This window comes from Solea solea, chromosome 11, assembly GCF_958295425.1.
Source record: "Solea solea chromosome 11, fSolSol10.1, whole genome shotgun sequence".
Classification (NCBI taxonomy): domain Eukaryota; kingdom Metazoa; phylum Chordata; class Actinopteri; order Pleuronectiformes; family Soleidae; genus Solea; species Solea solea.
The window spans coordinates 9,459,093-9,471,844 of NC_081144.1; the positions used below are offsets into that span (position 1 = coordinate 9,459,093).

At 41.6% G+C, this 12,752-nt stretch overlaps 1 protein-coding gene across 1 annotated transcript; it reads left to right on the forward strand.

Moving 5' to 3' along the window:
* Positions 1 to 11,390, forward strand: kcng1 (potassium voltage-gated channel, subfamily G, member 1). The gene is made up of 3 exons (XM_058642420.1): positions 1 to 153; positions 7,166 to 7,999; positions 10,484 to 11,390. The coding sequence occupies exons 2-3, from the start codon at positions 7,220 to 7,222 to the stop codon at positions 11,264 to 11,266; spliced, it is 1,563 nt and encodes a 520-aa protein (XP_058498403.1). The 5' UTR covers positions 1 to 153; positions 7,166 to 7,219; the 3' UTR covers positions 11,267 to 11,390.
* Positions 11,391 to 12,752: the final 1,362 nt, after the last annotated feature.

Sequence of the window (12,752 nt, forward strand, 5' to 3'; positions counted from 1 at the left end):
CCGAGTGCTTGTGCATAGATCAGGCGCAGAGTTAAACAAGGCAGCAGCAGCAGCACAAGGATTTCAGATTTTGTTTGTTTTTTTTCTTCCTGCTGGTGCTTCTCAGCACCTCCAGCAAAGTAACAGCTGCCACGGAGGAGATTCAGGAGCACAGTGAGTAATTTAATTTGTCTACTACAATATTCCTGCATGCAAACTTGAGGTAGAGTCAACCACACTTTGTTAATTGTAAGTCACACTTTGAGAGTTTGACACATGCAGGGACAACGTAGTCTGCAAATGACTGGACAGACTGAAGTAGTTGCAAATTTCTCAACACGAGATTAGTCAAATAATAGTAATCTCAGCCTAAGGATTTAAACTAAAGCTGCATCAATTCTAAGAGGAGAAAGCTGATGAAACGCTGCATGTGAAATCAGCCGTCGATTAAAAGTGACCGTTATTTAATTTTGGATTTACCAGCCTGTGCATAACATGTCATGAACAGATGACTGTGATTTGCATACTGGATGCGGTGCATGTACACCATGGTAACATAGCTGCCACTAGATTATAGCGTGTTATGATCTGTCAACATTTACCGATATCTGAGCAGAGACGAGGTTCAGTGTTGCACAGAGACAGTTTCTCTGCCGCGCTCTGCAGGCTGGGGATATATACACAGTACATAAACACTATAGCTTTGCAGAGGTATTTGAGATTTCAGTCACACTTGAAAATCTAATTTTAAAATAAAAACTGTGGTAAGAGAAAAGTTTACACTCTCAGAGCCACTTTACTGTAGGTCCTTGAACGGTGAATCATGGCTGATGTTGTGTTTTAGTGAATGTGAGCTCGTTTTCAATATAGCACATGGTCTCACTTTAAGGGCGATTTTAGATTATAGCCCACAATGTGATTATGTGTCCTTACTTTGGATCTGTGATGTATGATGTGTAATAGATCATCTTCTCTCCCTCCGCCAGGTAATTGTAGCTATAATGAGATGAACTAATGGCTTTTTCCTGTTCTAACAGCTAATAGCGGCAGTCTGATTCTCCCCCGCAAAGAAGTAATTATAATCTGCTATTCCCACGTGTCTTTATGTGTAAGACGTCTAAGACACATATCCTGACCTGTCATTGAAACAGAGCGAAGACTCGCAGTCCCATCAGCGACACCATTTCCCAAAGAGATCTTCTGTCAGGTCACAGATGCAACAAAAGTTACTTCCTCTCATTCTGAATTTACAGTTTTTTGGTGAAGTGGATGGTGACTGTGGAGGCTAGAGAATGTTTTTGATCAATGCTTTAATTGGATTTTGTCCCACGCTACTTTCATATCTTTAAACTTGGCTATTACCAAAAAAAAATCCCCCAATGACTTCCGTGTTGCTTATGATGTGTTATTTTCTGTGACAGGAAAGCTGTAATTTTCTGCACTCAACTGACCATCACGCAATTTATGTTATTTCCGATTTGTTCGTGTAATCCCACTTCACATCCATCAACCTCGCCAAACAGAAAGCCCTTAGTGGTTGTTTGTCTGGTGCATTTATTCCATCTCAACAACTATAGCACTTTTTCACTCCCAGCGTAATAGTGTTAAGAGTGGATTTTTCTTTCTCTTCCCCTTTCTTCCATCGATCAGTGCTTGTAATCTCTGTCACCTCTGCCCACAGAGCCCTGCACTGGGTCCTGGTGCACAGATCCTTGGAAACACTCTGTCTAGAGTGACAGACAGTCAGGTCTTCACTGGTATGAGGTCACGCCTGCCTGCACACATGCCTGCATGCCCTCAACGACACTTTTATCAGCTGCCTGTAAAAAAGAAATGTTTCCATTGCCTGGATCAATACAACGGTGGAGTGGCTGCAACGCGGCAGGAAAAGGGCATTAAAAGCATGAAAAATCGAGAGGGGGTTAATGCACACAGACAATGAACACAACTTAATGTTATGCATTTTTTATATAATCCAGTTTGTTGAGCACTTATGGCCTAAACGGTGAGTGTGCGGTCCACTTGAGCGAGAAAAACAGCGAGGGTGAATTGTGATTAAGCTTGCTCAGGTGGAGATTTGGAGAGGTGAGAAGTAGTGGGGAGATTACTGTGTGTTGTATGTAAGTGTGAAAAGACCTGGGGCAGAATATGAAGCAGAGGTGCAGAAATGTGGCAATTTAGTGGGTCAGTTGAGCTCACGTCTTGGTGATAAAAGCTTTAATATGGTCATTGGACTGAGGCGGTACCACGGACCGTGGAGTAGCTCCTCCTGAAGCCCAGGTGGACGGGAAAATATTCAGTTATCCAATAGGGGGCAAGTCCACTTAATGCAAATCAAATGGAATCATTTGATTTGTGAGGTCAGTAAACATTGTCCTGAGATAATGGTCTCAATCACTAGTTTCAGGCCTTCTTCTGTAGCACACAATGTCACTTTTGTCAATTATCTTCTCATAAACAGGAACATAGGCCACCTTTTCCACTAGCGCGGCATGCCTCGCCTCGGCACGGTACAGTTATTTTGCGTTTCCATTAGCAATAGTGCCACGGTACCTGGTACTTTTTTAGTACCTGCTCTGGCAATGTTCCACAGGAAGAGGCATGAGCACGACATCTGACACAAGAATCAAAGCGAGCAATGCCGAACTGTAGATGAGTTAAAAAGACTTAACGATCTTAAAAATGTAGGTTAATCTTAAACAATTACCAGGGAAAATCTCATCATTTATCAGGAGTCTGATGTATTTAGCGACAGCTGAAAGTGGCGAGCGGCGTCACAAACCCTGCCGCTGCATTTCAGTTCATTAAAAATCTTTTTTAATGAACTGATTCTAGTGATTCAGTTACACTGAAAACAACTGCTTTACAAGTCACTAGTCACTGGTTTGTGTGCGTCGTGTGCAAAACGAAGCACTGCTTTAAGGGGAAGGACAGACTGAGGACATACTGGCAAATAAACTGTAGACAGAAAATGACAGAGGCGTGATATTTCTCATTTGCTCTTCATTAGAAAGACATTTTACTCAAAGAACAAATGAGGGGGGGAAAAAAGATACTTGATTGGCATTTTAAAAGGTTAGAACATGACCACGGGGTTGTTTCAATAAAGAAGAATAAGGCGTTTGATAGTTCCTCCCAACTAGTTTCCTTCCAGTTTTGGTTGAAAGGTTAAGAGAATATACAATAAACAGCCATAAGTGATAATATAGCTCATTATTGAAGATTATTATGTCCGCAGCATATGGGTCCGTACCTCTGAGTGCTGCACACTGTTGTGGATCAAAAGCATCAGGAAAACAGTCATTGCCTTGGAGGTATGGCTGCGTCCAGTGTTCTGTGTGTGCATTAAAACCACCCACTCCCAACAAAAAGGAAACATTTTTGTTTATAACTACTCCTGCTGGAATAACTGTAAGAAAAGGTCTTGCGGGGTAGAACTGCTGCCGGCATACCTGACTGTTTCAGTGTTTAACCAGATTTCAGACAAAGAGAGGGAGAGGGAGAAAGAGCTGGTTTTGGCAGCTCATGTGGTTTCAAGTCCATTTCTGGAAACACCAGCCACTTTCTCGTCCATTAGAGAACTGAGAGCTGTTCAGGGAATAAAAAGAGGATTGGTTGTTGAGGAGAACAAAGGGACCTCGTATGGTCTAAATGGTTGGTAATCTTCAGAGAAAAAGAAACAGGATAAAGACCATTTCCAGGTGACAGCTATGATTCTAAAATCATTCCATATCATATCAGAGCATCATGTTATGAAGACATGTTAGGAGAAAGAAAAGAAAAGAAGACGGGACTCTGTGAAGAGCTGTGTCTACATGAACAATCTCTGAGGTCCGGCCTTTCATCACAAACACTCAAATCTCTCGCTACATTAGCATGTGTTTGAATTTCACAGATTGAGTCAAATTGAATTGCAAATCCCTGCAGACCAGATTGCAAAAAAATCCATCCAAGTCTCCCATAGCTCCAATGTAGCCACAGAGATTGAGCCTTTTCACAAAAGGATACTGTTTCAACTGTTTAACTTCACAGTTATGTCATATTATTGTGATTAAGCAGTGTGTTCCTGTATAAATACTGCATTTTAGTTCATTTAATTTATTTTGGAGGCGTTTTCTGTAATAGCCACACCTACATTAATTTCAACACTAAGATATGGTATTATATTGTGAATAATTACAGTTAAAATTCTGGAAAAATTCTGATTAAAATACCTACATTTTTGGATACTTTGCTACTCTACACGTGTAAACAATATGCTGTGTTCAGTTCTCTGCAGGAGAATACGATTACTTTTAATCTCAGTTGTTCATCAACTTGTGAAAGAGATTTAAAATGCATCCCTCTGCTGGTACCATGCAGTGATCATTTTAAGGCTCATTAAAATCATCTCAATCAATATGTGATAGTGAAGCATGTCCAAAGACTCATGAGGAGGGCACAGTGGGGAATGCATGCACAAAGCAGTTAGGCAAGAGAGACTCAACCCAGTGACTCACCAGGCAATCTGGAGAACATGCCCCGTGGCTTAGCTGTGATAACGTTGGCACAGAGAGAGGCCAGACCTCAGCCGATCTGGTGGGGAACAGCCTTTGCTGCCTTTGCAACGTTTCATCTCTGCTTCCGAGATGGACTTTGTTCCCCCGGAGGAAGCATCTGAGGCAAAACAGAGCGGAGCATAGAAGAGAGTGAGTGGAAAACTCTGACTCTGAGGAACAGCAAAAGCACAAGTGAGAACTCAAACAGCCTCAAGGGGTTAAGTGGGATTTAATCTAGTGGGAGAGCCGTACAGGCCTGTGCACATCCACACTGCTGATGCGCTGTAGGCGTATCGATAACCTCGGCCACATGGAGGGAGAATGTGAGAATTTATGGATTTGTATAGCAGCACAAACAAAGAGGAATTTGACACTGTTTTGAGAAATTATTTTCATGCTGGTTCTGTTCAACTGCCCAATATAGACAGTGTTTATGACTGTTTTTATTATTTTATTTTTTTTATTTTATAGTGACTAAAACAATCACATCACAGGAACAATAGCAATAATTGCTGTTAATATGATATACGCCACCAGGACATAGTGAAGGTTAACACAACCAGGCAGGGTTTCAGAGAGAACAGCTCTAATTTCATGGTTGGAAGATGGTGTTGACTGTAATCAGTGGCTCACAGAGGCTGACAGTGCAGGTGCCTAATAACCATTCAGTGACACATTCACGGCCCCGTTTTAGACGCCAAAGCCTCCTTCCTGACCCAGAATTGGTGGTGCAGCAAATCCCGGCACTGACACTTTAATTCCTGCCTCCCCTTAAATTAATGTAATTGATTAAATTAGTTTGGACTCGGGCCATGAGGTCCTGGTATATTATGGTAAACATATTTCTCCTTTTCTTAACGAGTGATTGCTGCGGATGTTTATGTCGTTCTGTTTCCCCGTCCGTCTCTTCTTGAATGTCAGTGCTGAGCTCACAGTTGAAGTATTGGCAGTGGTGTGTTTTTGCTCCTGTCTATCTACACCTCATCCAACACCAAACTCAAATTACAGCCTTTTAAAGCCAACATCACAGCTGAGAGAGAGAGAGAGAGAGAGAGAGAGAGAGACGGAGAAAATAAAAAGAGACAGTTTTTTTGTTTTGTTTTCAGTGCTCAGATATAGCACAGTGACGTCAGTGAATCATTTAAACAGCAGCTAGTGTAACATCAGGCTTGTACTTATATTTCCCAGGCTGCTCTGCGTAACAGATGTTCAACACACATGTGTCTGTGACCATGTTTAATGAGGTGTAAATGACATCATCACACTGCTTAAAGATAATGAACACTCTCTACACATCTGTGTTGTTGGACAGATAATGCTCAACACAATTGTCTTGCCTAAAATATGTATATATATACATATATGTATATATATACATAATTATACATATATAGCTTATATATATATAGATATATATACATATGTGTATATATATATATATATATATATACATATATTAACAGCTTTCTAGTTGTTTCTTAGCAGCATTTTCTTGTAGCTCAGCAGGTGGTCCCGTCGCTGAGATTTATCAGACATAATCGATTACAACACTGACTGCATACACACTCGTTTTGTTGAAATGTTAATCTACATTTAATATGCAGCTTACTGGAGTCTCCATGTCGTACATGAATATCAGCGACATGTGTTGGATGTGTTGAAAAGTTTTTTTAAAAATAGTCCCCAGAAAATAACAAGAGGCCATTAGAAAGAAAATACGTATAATCTGTGTTACTCACTCTTGAGTAAAAGGAACCACTCTATGTTTTTGTGGCAAACCATCTACTGTAAGTGGTATGACGTTAAATCCGAGTCAATATTGTTCCATATGATCTCATAAGAGTGTTAGGAGCCTGACATTAAGTTACGGTAATATACGGTAAAAGCCACTACTAAGCTCCTCTAACTCAGCTAAAAGTTAACTTGCGAGAAAACTAAATGAATTAAATAAATGTTTTGATTTCAAACATTGAACAATAATAAGGAAGAAACATAACTTAAGCAATCAAAATACCACAGAAAGAAATAAAAACAACAACAACAAAACTGATTCATGCTTAAAATGCTCAAAAAGTGGAAAGAATAAGAATAAAACTTTTTCATTCCACAACTCAAGCACATCCAACTGGAACCAAAACTAGAAACAAAATATTATCAGTACAAATCGATCAGGCAAAACATGACATCAGCCCAAGATATAGAGTCTATTCAATTTGATTCATGTGGGACTGACTATGCTACATCGATATTTTCCTCCCCATTTGTCTTTGTGTTCTCTAATTTAAAATAACACTAAGATAAAGGATCTCTCTCTATATATTAATGGTTCTCAAACTGCACCAGTGGTACCTGAGCTTCCTCTGGTGGTACTGTATATACCAGGGTATGTGATCAGAGTGGAGCTGAGGAATTGTGTAGAAAATTAACATTTTTAAAATGAATTTTTTTTTTTTTTTAGTATCTCTCCCTACATCTTAATCTAATTTCACTATACCAGGTGTGTGAGGTACTGTATATGTGAGGAAGAGGAGGATGATGAGAGAGCTAGTGATCTCATTGGGAATAAATCTGCCTCCTGTGAAAAGTCTGGAGCTGACTATTTTCAGATGTGTAAGACAAATGTGTTCCCTGTGTTTCTCCATGTGAAGGTCCGGTTGTGCAGGTGCTGGATTGAGCAGAGGGATGTGAGCGGACCAGTAAAGATGACCCTGTTGGCGGGTGATGGCTCTGACTATGACTACAGTGCCCTGAGCTGTGCCTCTGATTCTTCCCTCAACCCACCTCCTCTCCAAGAGGAAGCAGCCCAAAAGGGAGCTTTCTACAAAAGGGCTCAGCTTGCTCCTGAGCTCAACACCATCCATGATGACACCCCGCTGTCCGCCAGCCGCAAACTCTACGCCATCATCAATGTTGGTGGTCTGCGTTACCAGCTGCCTTGGACCACCTTAGAGGACTTCCCCCTGTCTCGTCTGGGCCAGCTGCACCTCTGCAGCACCTTCGATGAGATCATGGGCATCTGTGATGACTATGACGTTACGCACAACGAGTTCTTCTTCGACCGCAGCCCCTGTGCCTTTCGGACCATCCTGACATTCCTGCGAGCAGGTAAGCTGCGCTCCCTCAGGGAGATGTGCGCCCTCTCCTTCAGGGAGGAGCTGCTCTACTGGGGAGTCCCCGAGGAGAACCTAGAGTGGTGCTGCCGCCGGCGTCTGCTGCACTGTGTGGAGGAGTTTGAAGCGATGGAAAGAGCGGAGGAGGAGGACCTCCTGGAGGATCTGTTGGATTCAGACAGTGACCACAGGGAGCAGGCAGCTGAGTCCAGAGTTGGTCGGTGTATGGGCAAGCTGAGGGACATGGTGGAGAGGCCTCACTCGGGCCTCCCAGGGAAGATCTTCGCTTGTCTGTCAGTGTTGTTTGTCACCATCACTGCCGTCAACCTATGCATCAGCACCATGCCTGCCATGAGGGAGGAGGAAGAAGCGGTGAGTATCATTACATTACATTTAACTTTAGATTGTATATAGAAATGGACTTGGTGTTTTGGTAGCATGTGTAGTTAATAGTCTCAATCACTACTTCCTGGTCTTCTAGCACATTATGTCAATTAGCACCTTTTCCACCGCAGGAGCTTTTCTCATTTACCCGGGATTTTGAAGAACCTTGGCACGTTTCCACCGGAATTACTCAAGTGAAAAACGCTCACTTGACCCCAAACTCCCTCGACCCAAAAAAGCGACTAGGGACTTTTCAGATTACCAAACACTGTAGAGGGGCGGGGCTGTGTGCTGAAGAACGGTGATTGGTGGAACACATTTAAAGGTGGCTGCAACCCACCTTTAAACAAGACCTTTAAAAGATGACGGAGAAAGAAAAACATATTCATTTCGCTATCAGTCATTTCAAAAACAAGGGCCAGGTGAGTAGGTCTTTGAGGTGTGGTGGAAACACAAACCACACCAGGTGAATAAGTTCCTGGAAATGTTGGTGGAAAAGGGGCTAATTATGTCAATTGTGTCCACATTTAGAGGAAAATAAATGATAAATCACAACACATATGATTGACCAGTGTGATTGACAGTTGGTGTCGTCCAATAGGTGATCGGTTGTCATGGCACCAGTCAAATCGCACATTTCTAGGCTTCAAAACGGGAATTCATTCTGCAACCAGAAGACTACATCCATTTTTATAGACAGTATATGACTATAGTATATCAAATGAAGGTTAAATGAGAACCCACTGGCAAAAAAACTAAACAAAAAACATGTTGCCAAGATGTAAAAAAACAACAACATGTTCTTGCCCATTAGGAGAAGTTCAAACAAAGATATAACACAACACAATTCCACCATCTGTGTTTCTCATTTTCTACAGTCACAGCACTAAAGCAGACTGTTGTGTTGACAACAAACATTTGAACCCAACACGGTGGCGAGATTGGATTTTTTTTTCTTTTCTGTTTGAATTGAGGCGTATATTCAAAAGAAAACACTGAGGTAAAGTGTTGTTTTTGAAAAGCAGTGATTATAATTCCCAGTCACGGCATGTCACGTCTGTCATGTTTTGAGAAAGGGAGGTGGGGGGAGAGAGAGGCTTGTTTGGCCAGATATGAAAAAAAAAAAATATTTGAAGTCCTCCGACAGCTTTCATGAAATACTTTCATTATAATATTTGAATGCAATGACAGCCATAATTAACACTGTAGCTCCGTCAAAGGAAAACTGAATATTTCAGCCACACACACATCATTTTCTTGCTAAATCAATGTTGCACAAAGTGTTAACTGTAACCACTTAAACACCAGTTTCACACTGGTTTGGATTTTACATTTCATACTTTCACATTCATTTGTATGTTCACAGGAAATCAAGTACACATGCTGTGTGTGGGGACTGAAAAGCCACCATAACGTTCATGACTTAAGTTTCAGTTCAGTGTAGATCAAATGTCCAAAGTCACATTGCTAAAGCAAGCACAGTCTCTGTGTTCTGGGAAATAAAGCAGGTATTGAAAAAGACTTCTGATGAAGTCACACTTTTATATTGCACACGTTCACACTCCTCTGTTCTCAGTCTGATTTAAGCTGTTTAATTAAATGTGCCGATGTTCTCATTCTAACAGCTACTCAACCTCTAATTTCTTGCAGCCAGACAACAAAGTGTTGCAAGTGTTCCCTTGTCAGACTCGGAGTGTTTCCCCACATATGTTCTTGTCCTGAAATGGCTTGAACCTTCCCAGTATGCACTGAATCAGTATCATTAAATCTCATGCATGATTAAAAAGGGAATGATGGCAGTTTTATAGCAATGACTCATCATGTGCAGGTATGGAAGTAAATCTATCCCACCAGATTCAACATTTTATAAGCCTGTGAATTTTTAGCATTGACATGTTCGCCATGGGATTCGTGTATTTGAATGTTTTCCTCTGAATTCAACTTTTCATTTTCAGTGTTCAGAAAAGACGGACTTAAAAATGTTCAGATAATGCGTGTATTCAAATATGAAGCGCCAAATTCAAAAACCCTGAGTTTGAGATAACGGTAAGATTAAACATTAAACAAATCACAATCAATACCTCATCCTTGGTATTTCTTGAATTTGGTCAACTGAATTACTGCATCATTCATTCATTCATTCATTCATTCATTCATTCATTCATTCATTCATTCATTCATTCATTGTCTACCACTTTACCCTCCATTATGATCTAAATTTTTAAATCCCAAACTTTTCTACAACTGAAAAAATTCCAATCTCATAATTGTGATTCCTTAAATGCAAATTGTATGGGTTCCCACAAAATCAAAGAGCATGTTTTGGATCTGTAGTCAAATATTTTTCATGTTTCTTGGTTTATAGAAAGTCTTTGCAAGTCCAAATGTTGAATTCTTGCAGCATCCAAATGGCTCCCTCTAGTGATGACATTGACCACTCACATCCTGTTTCTGTGTGGTTCTTCTTTGAAGGGTACATGCTCCCAGATGTGCTACAACATCTTCATCGTGGAGACGGTGTGCGTGGCCTGGTTCTCTCTGGAGTTCAGCCTGCGATTCATTCAAGATCGCAGCAAGCTGACTTTCCTCAGGCAGCCCCTGAACCTGATAGACGTGGTGGCCATCCTGCCTTACTACATCACCCTGATGGTAGACAGCACCTCCAAGGGGGAGAAGCGGCTGGGCTCTGGCAGCAGCTACCTGGACAAAGTGGGCTTAGTGCTGCGTGTCCTCCGAGCCTTGCGCATCCTCTACGTGATGCGCCTCGCCCGGCATTCCCTGGGCCTGCGGACTCTGGGCCTGACAGCACGCCGCTGCACACGGGAGTTTGGACTGCTCCTCCTCTTCCTGTGTGTGGCCATCGCACTGTACTCCCCCTTGTTGTACTTGATTGAGAATGAAATGGCCACCACCACGCAGGAGTTCACCAGCATCCCTGCCACCTACTGGTGGGCTGTCATCACCATGACAACGGTGGGCTATGGGGACATGGTTCCAAGGAGCATCCCGGGGCAGGTGGTGGCATTGAGCAGCATCCTGAGTGGGATCCTTCTCATGGCCTTCCCCGTCACCTCCATCTTCCACACCTTCTCGCGGTCGTATGTGGAGCTGAAGCAAGAGCAGCAGAGGCTGCTGCACAGGAGGACACATTTTCTGCTGCGGAGCCGCATGGCCGGCCTGGGCAGCAACCTGTCTTTGGAGAGCGACATGCTCTTCCCCATAGGGTCGTCCGACACCAGAGACATGGATGACTGAGAGTGTTGGACAGGCAGGATCAGGCAGAGAGAGGTGACAAGAGCGAGGTAATAGAGTCTGAAGGTGTGAAGAGGAGAGAAAGCTTCTGACAAATACAGGGTGAAAAGAAAACGTATTAAGAGAAGGGGTCAAAGAGAAGTGTCTGTAAACAACAAGTGACAGTGAAAATAGTATTTTCCTTCCCAGAGATGCAGCCTTGCTGTGTAGCAGTGAACCTTTGATTCAACATCAAGAATCAACAGGGGACGAGAAGAGGCTGAAAAACAAGTCCATCATAAAATGTATTATCTCTCCATTATCCCATGGTCACAGAACAATAATAATAATAACATCATGTATCAGATTGACAAAATATACACGTAAACCTTGTGAAAACTAGAACAAAGTCATAATGGCCATATATTGAAATGCACTGTAATTCAGCTGTGAATTTGATATGAGAAGTACGAAGAGCACATTTCATGGCAGTGGCGTCATCTCGCTCCAACAACATTGTGCCATGTTTCACCTCTGAATAAACGTTGTAATGGATTTTGTTGGTGTTGTGTGCTACTGGGAGTTCCACAGTGTCACTTAATGGAAGACGCTCTCTGCTTTTGTCAAGTCCCAAAGGTTAAATGGAGTTTCTATCTAAGATGAAAATGGGACCCCTCAGTCCACGGATTATTACGTGAACGACAGAGAATTGTCGTGGGTTCCCTAATACCTTCCTTCCTGGCTCTGCCAGCATCCACACATTAATTATGACGTGTTAATTGTCCTTCTCCTACTCCTTATATACAGTTTTTGAACACTTTTGGACATTTTGAAAATGTCAATTCTCGTGCTTGTAATTACTGCAGTCGCTGTGCATAGCTGTTTATATATTTTTCGCTCTCTCCTTAAAGTGAATTCAAACAGAAATCTGTGTTTTGTGCACGTCATTATTTCATCACTCAATTTTTTCTTCCTCACAAATGAACACCTCATTATGCAACTTTTTTTTAAATTCTGTTTTATCATATATTTGTTTTATCATATATTTACTCATATACTTCAAGTAAAATCCTGAATTTTTTTCTTTTCTTTGTTTCAGAGGGTAACACTATCTTTTTCCTACAGCGAATCAATATAAAAAACACATAAAAAAAAGGTATTACCGGTTCATGAAATATGCAATGGATAAAAAGGCCCAACAGCACATGAAGTAGTTTAAATGATATGCACCTCAACAAGTATTAAAATGCTTCTTACATATTTATGCGTCAGTAAAAATTAAAAATTCAGTGATCGTCTACTTTACATACTGTTAAATGTTTCACAGTACTTTTAATGGGAATCCTAAACTCCTTGACTTTTAAATGCAGGGACTTCTCTTGTCTTGAAACAGCAGTGTGAACTTGTAGGAGCTATGCGCTTCTTTGGCCACTGGGTGGTGCTGTAAACTCAATATACAAAATTGTAAAGTGCCGCAGTTCATGCATGGTGACGAGCTGCCTCATTTGAA